The 12,302-nt window shown below is 51.6% G+C and overlaps 1 protein-coding gene across 1 annotated transcript in view; it reads left to right on the forward strand.

Annotated features, from left to right (window-relative positions):
* MSI2 (musashi RNA binding protein 2) overlaps positions 1–5,063 on the forward strand; it is a 225,818-nt gene extending 220,755 nt beyond the window's left edge. The window contains exon 10 of the mRNA XM_026861392.1: positions 3,778–5,063. Within this exon, the coding sequence (XP_026717193.1) occupies positions 3,778–3,785 (8 nt within the window). The 3' untranslated portion in view covers positions 3,786–5,063. The remainder of the gene's footprint in view (positions 1–3,777) is intronic.
* The last annotated feature ends 7,239 nt before the right edge of the window (positions 5,064–12,302 follow it).

A 12,302-nucleotide genomic window follows, 5' to 3' on the forward strand; every position in this document is an offset into this window, starting at 1 on the left:
GGTGCCGCGGCGCCAGGAGCTGCTCCCCCCCACCCCGACCCCGGCACATCTGGATTTTGGGCGCCAGCCCCGGCTTGCCAGTGCTGCCTTTGAGCCCTGCGCCCCGACAACCCCTTACTGTACTTTATACTTGCCAGCTATAACAAATCTCGTAACGTGAGCTACTGACCTTGATGGTGAGTGTGAGCAGTTATGTTTTGTTGTTTTCTCTCTTGCTTGGTTGGGGCTGCTGTGAGAGAGGGTGTCTCTGAGGCATACTTTCCGGCCTCTCTTACACTCGGACGTGCACACCTCCTCTCAAACACTCTTCTGAGCGCTCTCAGCGGGAAGGTTTGTCCACACCTATTAATCCTCTCTCAGTGTCCAGCTTCTTGTTAGTAGCAGCTGGTTGCATGTTTTTTGCTTGTTCGGACGAAACGGTTCAAGAAACGACTCATATCAACTCTTGAGAAATGTCTCTATTTTTTTGTACACTTTCTTTCTTTTGATGTTTTTATTAATTTCCCTTACTTAAAAAACAAAACACCTGTCGTCCCGTAAAACATTTCACATCTCCCCTTGCCTGTTCTTAGAGTGTATGTATCTGTGGGACTGAACTAAATGCATGCACTGTAGTAGTCGTACTGGTAGCAGTAGATGTAGTTGTAGAACATGCATTGTTGAGTTGATATTATAGGTATCATCAACGTGAACTAGCGTGGCAGTTAAAAGCAGAGCCTTGGTCTGATTGAAAGCGTAGGGCTATCGATACAGCAGAGAGCTGCTAACGGCTTGGATCCATAGTACCGCATTTGTTAAATCCCATTATCTGGAAGTTTAAATTGAAGCTGGCTGTAGGCAACCTACACCCTCTGTACAAGAACCCGCACATGCTGTTATGCTGATAGTAAATTTGCAATTTCATTTTTTCCTCAAATTAAACCCCCTAGGAATTAAAATGCTCACTATAACTATGTTCTCTTATTTTTATTTTGTATTAAAAAGAACTTGAGATATTTTTTAAATCATTTTACAATCATGGTTTCTTCATCAGCCTGTTACTCGTCCATATTAGCCCATAGACTCATTTGTTGGCAGTCGTAGACCAGATGTGCCAAACGCAAATCACTCCATTTGGGTATCAAAATAATACCATGTGTGTGAAGCAGCTTCCCGCAGACCGTCCTGAGACACAAAGCAATTGTTTTTTAGGTCATAAACCTTAAATCTTGTTACGCAACAGAGGCGCTGAGCTAGTGGTGGGTCGTACTCATTGCCATGTCACCCAGCTTAAGGGAGCATTTTTAAATGAAGATTTAACATTTCATAAATACCAGCATGAGGAGGTCAAGGCAAGTTCGTCGTCTTTGCCGTTGAGCCAGCAAGTGTCTTTGCTTCTTGTGCCCAAGTTTCTGTGCTAAACTTTTAAAATTCTGTCACAGATGAAGCTGCAGTCAGTAAATTTAACAGATGGTAATTGAGATCCCGAATTAGGCTTTTGTTTATCTGTTTAGTTTGGTGCTTGTCAGAAAACATCCTGCTGGGAGTAGAAAAGATAGTGTATGGCACGGTCACACCTTCCCTCCTCCCCGCACCCCCGGCCCTCCCCACAAACCAGATGTGCTGAGCTGGAGCATCTTCTGCTCCGCTGGGGATAGTCAAGGCAGCCGTTAGTGCACTTACTCCAGCAAGCGCTTTCAGAGGAAATAAAATATCCAGAATGGGCTTTCAAAATGTAATTAAGGATTTGTATCCGCTCCTTACCTCTAATAGAACATAAAGTAAATCAAGCAAACAACCGCTCGGATGGGGCTGACGCAATGTAAGCCTGCGCAAGGCAATCTGAGCCACCCCCATTGCTTTCCTTATTGCTGCGGGGGAGCTGAAGCGCTCGTGCATCAAGGGGGAGAATCATTTCCCCCTTAGATCTCAATCTGCCAGGAAGACGGGGGGACCCACTGTTTAATGCGCCAGGCATATGATGAAGTGAGGAGTGTATCTAAAAGTCAGCAGAGCGACAAATTGCATGGGGTTTAGGAAGCCTTGTCTTACACTTAAAGAAGGTGCTCTAAAAATTTAATCTTGTCATTAGGCACCCATAGCGTTGGCAAATTACGGCCATAAAAAGTGGGACAATGGTTGGTCTGTGTGTGCGGAGGGAGAGGAGCCACCGCCGGCTCACAGAAATGTCGTAAGGAGGAGCCTTTCAAGGATCCAGCGATGAACCAATTTGGGATTTATACGGCCCATTGAGAGGACTCCCATGTGGCACGGCAGCTCTGATGGAACTGCTCTCCGTCTTTTATTCTACTCTATAAAAGTACATAAAGTTTAATCCGAGCTATGTAATCTCAAAAGCCAGAACCTAACAAGTGGACCACTTGGGAGCAGCAAGCGGGCTGAAATTTCTCACTCTGCTGGAACCGCCGGTAATTATGTGACAGAGCCCAGCGGCTGACGCGCCGGAAAATTAATGGCTGCATCAGATTTTATCTTTTGCTTATCTTCACAGCAGAGGCAGCCGGCGCTGGAGAGCGTTGCGGGTGGCCCGGCAGGGAGGGTGAGGCAGCGGGACCCCGTGCCATGCGGGGTGTCACGGGGAGGGCTGGCTGCAGAGACAGATGTCACGCGCTGAGCAGAAAGCAGAGCAGCCGGGCTCTGCGGGGAGCACCTGGGCCGTAAACACGCCGCGCGGCTCCGGGGGAGGCCACTCCGCCTTCCTGTGGGTGGTTTTGCCCTCATGACTTGGCAATATCTTCTTCCCCTTTTGTGAGCGCTGCAGATACTTTTCTGACTGCTACCCTAAAATTAAAAAAAAAAAATAAAAAATGAGAGGGGAGTCATTTCTCCTTCAGTTCAGAAGCGCTGCGCTGGTCCAGGCTGGGAATCACGCAAGTCCTTTCCAGAATGCAGGCTACACACAAAAATGTCTTGTCTTACATGGCTGTAGGATGCCACTTTTGGGGGTTTTTTTGATCCAGGAGGGAGTCAGCTTCCTGCAGTGCCAAGTAGAAAATGTCGTAGATCTAAAACAGTTCGGTTCTGCTGCTCTTAGGCCTCGACCACAGCAGCGGTCATTTTACAGGGCTCCTGGCTGAAGTCTACCGTGGTTCAAATACATCAGCTTTAATCAATAATTTTGTAATAGGAAATCCTGTGCACTTGATAAATCATCTGCAGTGCAATTAGTGACCACCCCTGAAGTGCAGGCTTAAGTACAGTGGAAGCTAATCTTTAACGAATTTAGCGGCTAACTTTTAATAGTCTTTTCAATCAGGAGAATTGTTTTCCATGGGAAAACCCTCCTCGGCAGAGCGGGACCCGGCGTCCCGGTGCGGCTGCTGCCTGGTGCCACGGGCAGGCTGACCGCCGGGCAGCCGCGCTCCGGCCCCCGAGCCCCTGCAAGAGCCCGTCCTCCGGGTTTGGTTTCCCCTCTCCCCGCGGGACGGAGCTCTTGGCTTTGTTCCACGCGCGGTGCAGACAGGTTGTTGCAAAGTTTGAAGCGGGGCCTTCGGCCTGGGCTCTCCGGCGATGCGCGAGCGCCGCAGCACGTCTCGCGCGGTTTAATCGCCGAACGCGCGAGGGACTCACTGAGCCGAGGGGTAACTTGCTGCCTGGCAGCAGTCGAGGCTGTTACCCGTTAGTGGAACTACTACTAAATGGGACACAGCGCACATTGTGCTGACATACTATTGTGAGTATTTCCATGCTGATTCTCTCCCCAAGTGCTCTAAAAGTAAATACATAATTACAGTTACTTTTTTTTTTTTCTCTCTCTCTCTCTCCTTTCTGAAATAGAAAACTGAAAAAGAAGCAGTGGAGTTTTTCCTTGCAGCAGATGTTAGCATGCATCTGGCTCTGGATTAGCTTGAGGAGCGTGGTGGATTAGTAGTTGCCAGAGAATGCAAAATTGGTCTGCAGGTATATAAACTTGAGCTGTTTCACCATAATAAACTCACATGGCTGGGTCTTTTTGAGGGTATTTCCTGATAGTTGAGAGACCAGAGCTTTGTGCCATGAGGACTCTCATGTGTCCGTGCCCAAATCCTCCCCTGCCGAGGGCTGGCTATTAGCTGACAGCGGAGCTGGTGCCCCCAGCTCTCCCTCAGACCCCGTCCGCTGGGCAGCAGCTTCCCTCGGTGTTCCCTCACCGAGGAGCTCAGGCTTTCCCGAGGGGGGTGTTACTACCGGCCACGCGTGCCGTGGAGGACCCCTCACTCCACCTTGCTCGGCCGTGACCTCGGAGGGCCCAGCACCTCTCCCTGTGCAGCGCCTGGGCAGACTCTCCTGCAGGAGAGGATCATTGCACGGAAGGGTTTTGCGGGCTGGATTTCTCTTCCGTTACCCAGATAACACCCCTGTGCTCCCGAGCATCCGTCCAGCCCACGGGGATCCAGCAGCAGCGGGAAGGTGTCCCCTGGGCAGTGCCCTCCTGCTACGGCAACTTAAAATATGCAGCAAAACAAAGACACGGTTTTGTTTTAATTTTCCTCCTGTATTGTCTGTTATTGTACAAAAGGCTTCAATTTTAAATTAACAGGAGTGATAGCCAGTTAATGTGGTACAGTGGGAGGCCGGAGTTTCTGTTGCTATGGCAATGGAGTTCGGCTCATTTGTTTTGTAGATGAGTAATTACTACGCAATTAGAGTAGGCTAAAAATAAAGGGGCCTTTTGTTCCCTGTTACTCATTAATATTAATAAAAGACCTGTCCGGGCTGTGGTAAACAATTAATGCAGATGTGGTTGCCCATGGTAGAAGTAGCAACAGCTTTTCGTGTTACCCAGCGCGAGGTGAAAGCGCCAGCGTCGCCTGGCTCAGCTCTTCCTTCATTTTAAATAGAAAAATTATTAGAGAGAGGTCTGCGTTAGCACAGCATCACGAGCTTTAGCCCTTATTTGCCAGTTGGGTGGATGGTAATAAGTGTTAAAGCTTAATGTGCAGACACAGACAGCAGGTACAGCGCTGGGGTCAGATCCTGCGAAACAGCGAGCATCCGCAGCCCTCCGAGTTGTGTGCAAGAGAAACGCCACGGCCGCAGGTCCCTGGTGCAGAAATCTCTTCCTTTATCCCCCCTCCCCGAGCCCAGCGTTGCCCGAGGGAGCAGCACTGGCTGCAGGATGCCCCGGTGCAGCCCTGCACCGTTGCAGAGCCAGGGCTCGAGCAAGAAATGGCTCCGGTGCGGCACGTCACAAACATTGAGTGCCAAAAAAAAAAAAAAGTGGAGGAAAACAGTCCAGAGCATTTGGTGCGAAGTGTGTCAATATGAAAGCACACCAGATTTTAAATTAAAACCAGTTAAATTGAGAGCGAAACCTGTTAGGAAGATGACTAACGGGGCAGTTTATTTACCTCTCTGGTTTATTTGCTTGTCTCAGCGCGGCCGGTGAGCATCCCTTGCTGGTGGGGAGGGACAGTGGAGCAGCGCAGAGCCGGGCCATGGCCGGCCCGGTGGGCACGGGGGGGCCGTGGGGTGGTCAGCCCCCTCCCCATGGCACTGGGGTGCCCAGCACCCCTGGAAAAGACCCTTGGTAAGGAGGAACCTCTCCAACGGGCAGCAGAGGCACCCGAGTGCCCCCAGGCTGACACCTTGGAGCGCTGCGCTGGGGGGTGGGATGCAGACAAATGGGAACTGCATCCCTCCCAAACTGTTTAACTAATGGAGGGAAACGTAGCACAGCCTTTGTAAGGTCGACATTTGTTTGTTGTTAAGGATCTAATTAGAAACATGAGAGGGAGCTGAATGGCTGCTTGCTCGGCTAATTAGCGACATGCACGAAGACCACTTTGAACTTCAAGGACACAAAGCTATTAGCGCTTACATCAAAAATGGATTAAACTTCTGTGCTTTTATAATGATTAAAGATGAGCCGCTCGAGAGGAAATCCTTTTGTAAGGCTGTGACAAGAGCTGGCTCCCTGATTGCAGCTTCTACAGGCAAAGCTTTGTGTGGCCTCCACGGAGCACTCGGCCCGGCACGAGAGTGACACCGCTAACTTGCAGTATGGAAATGTGATTAGGCAATAAATATTGATCATCCGCAAAAAAAAATCACAGCCAGGCTAGAAAGTGCGTTTATTTGTCCGGCTGCATAACTGCAGGACCTAGAAAAGCTGGGCTTGGAATGTGTTGAATTTTCTGTCTTTTCTCCTGCAAATCGGTGCACGTCGACAGCTTCCAGGCGTGGCTGGTGCTCGGGACGCGTTAACCGCCGTGTTTAGCAGAAGCAGGTGCTGCTCACGTGCCTGCGGCGTGCGCGAGAGGGACAGTGGTGGGTTTTGGAAACACCTGCACCAGCTGAATTTCGAGCTTGCCCAAGCTTGTAGAAACCGCCGAGCTCTTGCTCTCTCCTCATCTGAGGTGGCTTAGCAGTTGCTTTTTGCATCCGTGCTGCCCCGCGAAGGGAGGGTGCTGGGGCCACGTCAGGACCAGTGGCCACACGATCCCCGTGGCCGTTATCGCACCGACGCAGGGCCTGGGTGCTGGCAGCGGCGAGGACGGGGCCGAGCCCCCTCCCCGCGCTCTGCTCACTTCCAGCAGTAATTGCCGAGCCGGGAACCCGCTCACCACCCACTGCTTTCTGTCGTTAGCCCTGCAATATTTTGATGTGTGAAGCCGTTTCCAGAGGGGCTGCAGAGGCAGAACAACCTTTTAAAGTGTGACTGCAGATAAAAAACAACGTACAAATAGTACCTTGTTACGGCAGATAGCTGCTCTCAGGGTCTCTTGGCCTCATCACCACTTATTGTACTGATGAGCCTGACACTTGTTTTATTTCATTTTTTTCCCTGCAGGGCCAATATAGCCGCAGGGGAGGGACAACTGCTGCCAGTAACCCGGGGCTGCCTGGCTGCTCCCCATTACTGAGCCATGTCGGGGGCGACAGGGAAGGCATAAAGCTCGCGGGTCGATTTTCCAGAGTCAGGACTGAACCGGCTGTCATAAGCAAAATATCTGCTGCTCTTAATACTTGCGGAGGAGCTCTGTCTGCCACGGGCGTCTTACAGAGAGGTGTTTGCTTTTCAAGTCTGCTTGGGAAGAGCCAGGGCGAAGCGCTGCGCCTCGCAGGTCCCCGCGAGAGATGTACTAAATGGCATCTCTAATTGTAATGCTGGGTTATTTGTTTTTCTGGTTTGTCTCCCACTTTCTGTCTCAGCTAGTTAGGAGCTATTTGTATGCTGTTACTCTCCAGAATATCTGTGTGTTTCCAGCTCATTATTTCTGAGACGGTTTTGAGTTTGAGCGTTGATCTGAATTTGAGGTGTGCCGCGTGCTGTCTCTGACACAAAACAACACTGTATGTAAAAGCGCAGGTACAAGAAAGCGATGCTTCTGATACTTCAGCCTGACCACAAACGACCGTGTTTGTGCCTCTAGCTGGAGCTGTACGTGGTGACGGGTATAGAAGAAAAAAAAAGAGCCTGAATATGTGAGCATTTCACGCTCAGTCCTGTGCCTGGGCACTCTTGCAGTCTGAACAGGCAACTGAGAACCAGGAGCACCAACGTCTTGTTTCAGACTGGCATTAATTTGTACACCCAGTCTTGGGTAAATCACATCCTCGCCCCTGAAAAGCGAGGTACAAGCTCCCATTAGCTTCAGCTGTGAGTGCACAAAGAATTAGCTTTGGCCGAGCTCTCTGTAACAAGGGCGCAGTGCTAGCTAATGACATTTATAAGGCTCTGAGCACTAATGATGTAAGATTTGCATGCCGTGTTGAAGTTTTTCCGCAGTCCATACTGTGGCTGGTTATTTAAAGGCCCAGCATCACGCTGTGACTGCTGGTCTGTTAGTCATGCACGCTCCGACGTGGCCATTAGCGCTCACGCTGCAGGACACATGGGATCCCCAAGGACGGGCGAGCTCTTCCCTGCACCGCTCACCATGGTTTTCTGTATCGTCCTCTGCGGCGTCTGTGCTTGGGTCGTTGCAGAGGCAGCACGGCAGGCCGGGACGCTTGGCTGACAGGTGATATTCCTTCCGTGAAAATCTTGGTTTAAAATCCACCGGTAAATCCGAAACGCCTCCAGACTGTGGTGGAGTTCCCTGTCCCAGCTGGGCTGCCTGGGACCCTGCTTTGCAGCTCTGCTGAACTCACCGGGGGCAGAGGGACGACGGGCTGCGGTGTCTGCAGATAAATAACCATCCGCTTGCTGCTGCCGACGGGACGGGGGTGCCTGTTCTCCGTGGGCTCGCAGCCCGCAGGCTGCCGCCAGACAGCACCTCCCTGCCCCGTGCCCCCCGTCCCCTGCCCCCTTCCATCCCTCTCAGGAGCGTTCAGTGTCATTATATCGTTTACTCCTTCGAGCTGGAAGATGATGTTTGCAGCATGTTATATGAATTTTTCATAAAGATAGAAAAACAGCCTAATCTTGTGAGCTTGGAGTCTTGGTGGTAGTGGGTAATGGCTTTGATTTAAAGCATTTTGTCTTAATGATAGTTATATTGAAAATTTCCTGCTGCTTTCAAGCACGTGTAGTTATTATCATAAACATTGATGGTGGAAATGCCTGCCAAATTGTGCGTGGCTGTTTATGGTAGGTGAGAGAGTCATCCAGAAATTAGAGCGCTGGATCAACAAGTTGTCGAGAAGCCTGTTTGTACAGAAAGGCACCCTGGGGCAGTGGGACGAGGCGGGAGCGAGGAGGCCCTCGGAGGAACGAAGTGCCAAAGGTGACCGGCACCGGGTGTAGGAAAGCCTTTGGTGTGCGATTAGAAGCGAGTTTCTGACGAGGAGCTGCGTTAGGAGTCGAGGAGTACGGAGGGGGAGCAGGCCCTGCCCAGCAGAGCGCTCGCTGCCTTCCCCGGCCCTCGTGCCGGCAGCTTCTGCCTCTGGCCGGCGGCCTCTTCGTTTGCTCCTCGTGCAAAAATAACCCGGTAACCCCGTGCAGAAAGCGTGCCTGTTTGCAGGGGGCCATTTCCGACTTTTCTTTCGCTTTATACATGTCGCTGTGATCCCGGTGTGGTGTGAGAGAGCGGGTCCGGTTTCTGGGGAGCGCCTCCAGCAGAAAGCCGCCTGCCCGCGGCCAGATCCTGCCTCCGGCCGTGCCCGAGCCGCCGGCCCGCAGGAAGCGTTGCCCAGGGCCGAGGAGCCCCCTCCAGGGGGTGCAGGCGGTGACCCGGTGTCACGGGTCTCTGGGAGCCTTGGTTTAATACGGACCAAGAGGCGCTTGGGCGAGCACGGGGGTTGCCTGCGGATGGGGAGAGGCTGGGGCAGCGCCGGCCAGCCCCCTTCTGCTCTTAGTTGCTCCCTCAAGTGCGAAATGTCTTTCTGGGTGTAATAACGGGGCACAATACCTCATCCTGCAGTATCCTGCCTCTTCTCGAAACGAGAGCCCAGTAAACCGTTTGGTGGTTTCTTTCAGACGAGGTTTTTCTGGCCTGTGCACTGTGGCTGGGAAGGCAGCCGGGAGTTCCTCTACCTTTTGCACCTTTTTCTTTAATTTTTGAAATACTCATCTTTGTTATATGTTAAAAATAAAAACCAAAGCCACAGTAGTTAACAGTGAAGAGGCTGTAGGAGCCAGTCCTCGCCCCACGATGGTGTTGAAGTCGTTGGGCTTTGGTGCTGTAGGAGGGGGAAGAGTGTTGTCACTGAAGGGTCCACGAGGGTTGGAGGGGGGCCAGTGATCCCCAGGCGGTGCCTGTCTTACACCTCTGTCCATATTTCACCTGGTTTGTTCCCTCTGAAGTACTTAAGTAGTGCTTAAGAGCGTGGCTTTGTCACCACCGTCAGCCCGGTACCATGCCAGCTTGCCTTGTAGGACAGTAATGTCAAAATGCTCACACTCCTCCTTTCCCTCCCTCTTTCCCTTCATCACTCACACCTGAAATGAGTTTATTTGGGTGGGATTCCAGCATCTGACTTGCTGTGCTGTACCCAGCTGCCCGCTCCACTCCCACAGCCAGGCCTTCGCATCCTCGTTAGTGTCACGCGCCGCTCGCTAAGGCAAACGTCATAATGAATCCTCACTTAGAAATTCCTCAAGAGTTCATCGAAAGGGAGTTTATCTTTCAGTGGTGACCTTTGCTGTTGAACGCGGATTAACGTGTGAGCAGGTCTGTGTTAACGGGGCGGTTCACGGGAGAAGGCCCTTGACAAGCGAGCTCGGCGAGCTCCGGCCCTGCTCCCAGCGGAGCGTTTCATAGCACCGAGCCTCTGCCTCGGCGCGAGCCTGGGCTGCCGGGAGCATTTCGGGCTCCAGCTCTCGGCTCCTTGGCATAAAGCACTTGTTGTCCGAGCGTTGCGTTGAGAAGCATCTTCCCACGTTAAGTGTGGGAAAAGGCAGCTCTGCTAAAGGACACCAAGACGAGTTAGTAATCAAACGACCTTGCTCCTTGAAGCACTGTCTTGAGGTTATGGATGCGTGTTTAAATTCTCTCCAAATTCATATTTATTGCAGCAGAAAGACTTTCAGTAGATTCTCCTTTGAGGAGATGCAGCTTGGGTGGAGAAGAGGGCGCAGTGAGCGGGCACGGTTGCACCAAACACGGCCCCGGGCGAGACGAGCCCCCACATGTGGATGTTTTGCCACAGCAAAACCTGACCGCTGTAAATACTAAATGCTGGCAGTGGTTTGTGGCAAGGCACCAAATCCTTTTATCCATTTTCAGCCTTTTCAGCAGTGGCGTTTCTCGGTCTCTTCCCGTTGCCTCTGGAGCCCCAGCTGCCCCTTCAGACAGGGTCTGGCTCTCGCTGTGCCAGCCGTGCCCAGCAGATCCCAACTCCACCGCCACCAACGCTTTGCATTTGAAAAAAGCCTGTTCTGCATCTGCTTTACGAACCCACATTTGCTTCAATGTCTCATGCCCCACTTTGCTTTCCCTTACTGCTTTTCAGCGCTCCCTAGGCCGCCACGGCGCTGGGCAGGGCAGAGCCCGAGGCTCCCCAAAGCCTGCCCCTCTGGCCTGCAGGCAAGCGTTCACTTACTGATCAGAGTTCAAAAGCTGGGAGTCTTTTCTGTAAGGAAACCCGCAGCAAATTCAAAGTGAAGCAAATAAGACATTCGACTTCCATGTTCCTGTCACTGCCACATCTCTTGGCTGCTGTCTCTTGATCTCTGTAGGCATAAGAAGGAGTTTCTGTAACCCACAGGATGAGGGATGCTTGGGGCTGAGGAAGATAAAAGTTGGTTAGCTGTGACTTACAGACATATCTAATCTCTCCCACATCTCTCCTGACCTTGATCTATCACAGGGCTTCCTGGTGATGCTTGGGATTGCAAATTATGCTAGAGGAAACCCTTGAGTTGGAGGCACTTAGCCGCAGTCTCGGAGCTGTGAAAATGTCTGGTACAGGATGGTTTCCTGTGCAGTTGGTTGGTAAATTGGACCTGAAGCTTTCAGAGTGTGTTGGAAATGGTACTTTGCCAGGACTTCCGAGGGCTGGCAGTCCTTGGAAAGGGAGGAGAGGGCCCTGCCAACCCCCAGGCAATGCTGAATCGGTCTGATGGTTCCTCCAGCCAACCAAAATCAGGAGATAAGTGGTCAGCTCAGCCAGTACCTCTGCTGGGACCAGGCAACAGGTCGGGCTTTGCTCCCGGTCTCCATGACTGGCCTCAGGACATGGTCACTGGGACAGCGCAATCCCCTGGCAGCTTTTCAGAAACGTGCGTCCGAATTTACACCCTAATTCTTGCCGGTTGTGACCGCAGGATGTCGGTGGCCGAGGGAAAGCCTCAGATTCCTTCCAGCCTGCAAGGCATTGATCTCAGTGCTCTGCGATTCCCGCAGCTCACCACAGCTGTGGCTCTCGGGCAGCTTCTGCCTCCTCCGGCGACTGACATCGGGGACTTTGTCATGGAGATACATGTCTCCAGAGAGTCTTAAATTTTCTTTGAGGACCAAAACTGGAGGATTTGAGGGATTTTTTTTTTTCTTCTTCTTCTTCATTTTAGTCTCAAGATTACTCCAGGTTTGTGTAAAACAAATTTGTTTCCAGGTTTTTCTTAGCAGAGTGTAAATGCATGTTGGGAAAGTTGTTCAAGGTCTGTTTGCGGTTGTTTCAAATGGTAAAAGTGCCTCTGGCTCCGTGTGAAGCTTATGTGCAGCTATTGTAAGAAGACAAATACTTAGCAAATCGCCATGGCTGAGAGAATTGTTAAAATACATCTTTCTGAGGGATGCCTAGCCTCCTAGTAATGATGAGAGCTTTTCTGTTTCATTTATTGGGTCTGGAGGAACGTGTCAGCTCTGTAAAAGCTCCCAGCCCTTTTCTAGGTTCAGGCGTCGGCGTGGAGCGGTGCCGGGGCGTCCCGGCAGCGGGGCGGCGCGCGTGCTTTTGGCGGGCCCTCCTGTGAGCAGTGCGGAGGACTGATGTTCAAT

This window comes from Athene cunicularia, assembly GCF_003259725.1.
Source record: "Athene cunicularia isolate RWA chromosome 19 unlocalized genomic scaffold, athCun1 chr19_part1, whole genome shotgun sequence".
Taxonomy (NCBI): domain Eukaryota; kingdom Metazoa; phylum Chordata; class Aves; order Strigiformes; family Strigidae; genus Athene; species Athene cunicularia.